This window comes from Phyllostomus discolor, chromosome 1, assembly GCF_004126475.2.
Source record: "Phyllostomus discolor isolate MPI-MPIP mPhyDis1 chromosome 1, mPhyDis1.pri.v3, whole genome shotgun sequence".
Taxonomy (NCBI): Eukaryota; Metazoa; Chordata; class Mammalia; order Chiroptera; family Phyllostomidae; genus Phyllostomus; species Phyllostomus discolor.
This window is the reverse complement of record NC_040903.2, coordinates 146,585,898-146,588,700: the sequence shown is the minus strand read 5'-3', so window position 1 is coordinate 146,588,700 and position 2,803 is coordinate 146,585,898. Positions and strand designations below refer to the sequence as shown.

General features: G+C 44.0%; 1 protein-coding gene across 1 annotated transcript; it reads left to right on the top strand.

Moving 5' to 3' along the window:
• The first annotated feature begins 811 nt into the window (after positions 1-811).
• On the top strand, positions 812-2,336 carry RNASE10 (ribonuclease A family member 10 (inactive)). The gene has a single exon (XM_028504335.2). It carries the CDS (start codon positions 877-879, stop codon positions 1,525-1,527), a length of 651 nt encoding a protein of 216 aa, XP_028360136.1. The 5' UTR covers positions 812-876; the 3' UTR covers positions 1,528-2,336.
• The last annotated feature ends 467 nt before the right edge of the window (positions 2,337-2,803 follow it).

The window sequence follows — 2,803 nt, the reverse complement described above, 5'->3', positions numbered from 1 at the left end:
AACAGTGATTTTTTTCCTGGTAGAGAAGGCCTCTCTGATAGGGGGCTGAGACTGGCTTAGTGAGAAAAAACATGCAAGACCCTTCACTCAGCTTTCATTAGCATCCTTATTAGTAGAAGAACCCCAGCAAATCAGTTGTTGGGTTTTCTTTTGTTTCATTCTTATTCCATTCTTCCCTAAGAGCACAAAACTGAGTACAAAATACCAAGTGCTATAAGAGGGCTTTAGTAGTAGTAGGGATCTGGTATGTATGACAAGGGTCCTAAGATGTGGAGTTGAGCATCTCCTCTTTCACCTCTTACCTCTCTGCCTCACCTCAGCTTAGGAGCAAGAACGGACTATAGTACTTTTTCTATTCCCTTTAAACTTTCTTTGGGGGAAGAGTGGGTAGCAAGGAGAGTTATAAAGACTTAAGTATGCAAAAATATATTCGGGATAAAAAATAAAGGGATGGTCTTCTATGGTAATTCTAGTCCTTCACTGAGAATAAGGCTATCTATAAGAATTTCTCTCAAGGGAAGTGTGACACTGTGCTTGTTCATGTTCTCTACCAGTCTCTTGGGTTATTGGAACTAATTTCTGTTTAAGAGTCAGTTGATCTTAATTTTCCCCCACTGTTGCCCCACTTGTAAACCAATTTCAGAACTGCTTCCCCTCATCCTTCCCGTTCTGCAAGATCCACACATTATTACACAGCAACAGGGAATGTGGTGGGGAGGGACAGGAGGTGCCTTGAGGGGGTTGGGGTAATATGGGGTAAGGAAGAGGAAACCCGAAAGGCTATGCTGTCAGGGTTTAAGGAGTCTAGGGTCTCTACTAGAGCCAAGTTTCATCTCAAAATCATTCCTTCCTTTTCCTTCCTGCCCTCCAGGCAAAATGAAGCTGACTCTGGTACAAATCTTTTTTGTGTTGTTGCTGCTGTTGCTGGGCTTGGGGATGGGCCTGGGGTTGGGGCTTCGGATGGCCGCAGCCGTCCTGGAAGACAGTGAAGAATCACTGAGTGAATTTTGGTCCAGTGACTCACAGGACAAAGCCAAGGCTACTGAGGAGGCAGAAGGCATCCGAACAACTGAACCCCTGCTGCTTAGCAACAAAGGGGTGGTACAACCTGGCTGGCCAGAAGACACCATCCTCAATGAAGATGAAGTTGGAGGAAACAAGATGCTCAGAGCTGAGGCTCTCTTTCAGAGCAACAAAGACTATCCCAGGCTTGACCTGATGGCCCGGGAATGCAATGCCTTGATGGCACACAAGATGAAGGAGCACAACCACACATGCATAACCCAGTACACATTCATCCATGAGGAGCTAGACACAGTCAGAGCTGTCTGTAATGGTCCTGTTGTTGCCTGTGAGCTCCAGGGAGGCAAGTGTCACAAAAGCTCCCGTCCTTTTGATTTGACACTTTGCAAGTTATCCCAACCAGGCCAAGTCACTCCTCACTGCAATTACCTAACTTTCATTTTTGAAAAGTTCATTATTATATCCTGTAATGACATGAAGCTCCAGGTATCTCCTGGAAAATGAAGCAACTTTCCTCTTCTTTTTCTTCACCTTCTCCTCTTCCTCTTTCTTATACTGTTTTCTTCCTCCTAGGTTTTCTACAAAAAAGTTTCTGGGAACAGAGGCTGATTTATTCTTTATCATTCCCCCATGAAAATACAATTCTCCTTTGCCCAGGGGATCCCCCTAGCTTGCATTTTGTTCCTGTGATTAGAAGTGGCAGAATAGGTGAATGATCTAGATTCTCTAGGTTCTTCTTCTCTCAGATCCTATCTCCTGCCCTGGAAAGAGATTAGTGAAGAACTGCTCTAGGCTCTCCCAGGGCCCTGGTCATTAGTCTGTTCCCTGGTCTGTTTGTCTTTGTCTGTGGACTACAAGAATTTAGTGCATCCTTCACCCATGTCCTTTCCTGCTACCCACCCTGAGCCTTTAGGACAATAAACCTCCTGGACTTTCCACATAACACTTCTCTGCCGTAGATGCAAATTAAAGTGATTAAATCTTACTGCATCTGGAGAACCATATGGAATGGGTTTCTTTTGTTTTTTTAAATTGGATTTATTAAGGTGACACTGGTTAACAAAATTATACAGGTTTCAGGTGCACAATTTCACAACACATCATCTATACACTGTATTGTGTGTTCACCACCACAAGTCAAGAGAATGAGTTCCTTTCCTGAGTCTGAATATAAGGCCTAGATTTAGGGATTTATGGATCTCCTGGTAAAGATCTATGGTCTTGCAGATGAAGACAGAACTTGTGCTGGGGAAGGACAGCCCTCTTTTTTCTTGAAGCTTCTCTGCCTTTTTCTCTTTCCTCCATCTTTTAGTACCTCTTTCCTTTGCTCCTTTTTTTCCCTCTCTTTCCTCAGTTCCCTTTTTCCTCTCTTTTTGCACCCCCCCCCAATCTTTCTCTAAATACTTGAGAAATTCACTTAGCCAACCCTGATTGCTTGTGCAATGCCAGGTAAGAAGATGTTGGTCCCTTGGTCAAAGAGTCTGTCATACCAGGTTGGAGGGAAAGGTGGCTAAAGAGACTTGTTAGGGTGGTTGGTGGTGTGAGCTATGAAGGGATTCACAAAGAGAAGAAAGTGTAGAGAATAAAGTTTTCATTCACTCTCCAAGAAAGTCGAGGGACATGATGTGGAGAGATACACCAGCACTGAGGGGTGGGAGCTTTGAGCTTTTATCAGATTATAATTGGATTAAAAAGGGGTAGGGGGTTGCTGTTGTGTGGCCCCTGGGCTGTTTGGCCATTGTAACTTGAAGCTTCAGTTTGTTCCAATTTTATCTTCCAC

Bases quoted from the DNA above. Each gene is read 5' to 3' on its own strand.
- RNASE10 (XM_028504335.2), top strand. From the start codon at position 877: ATGAAGCTGACTCTGGTACAAATCTTTTTTGTGTTGTTGCTGCTGTTG.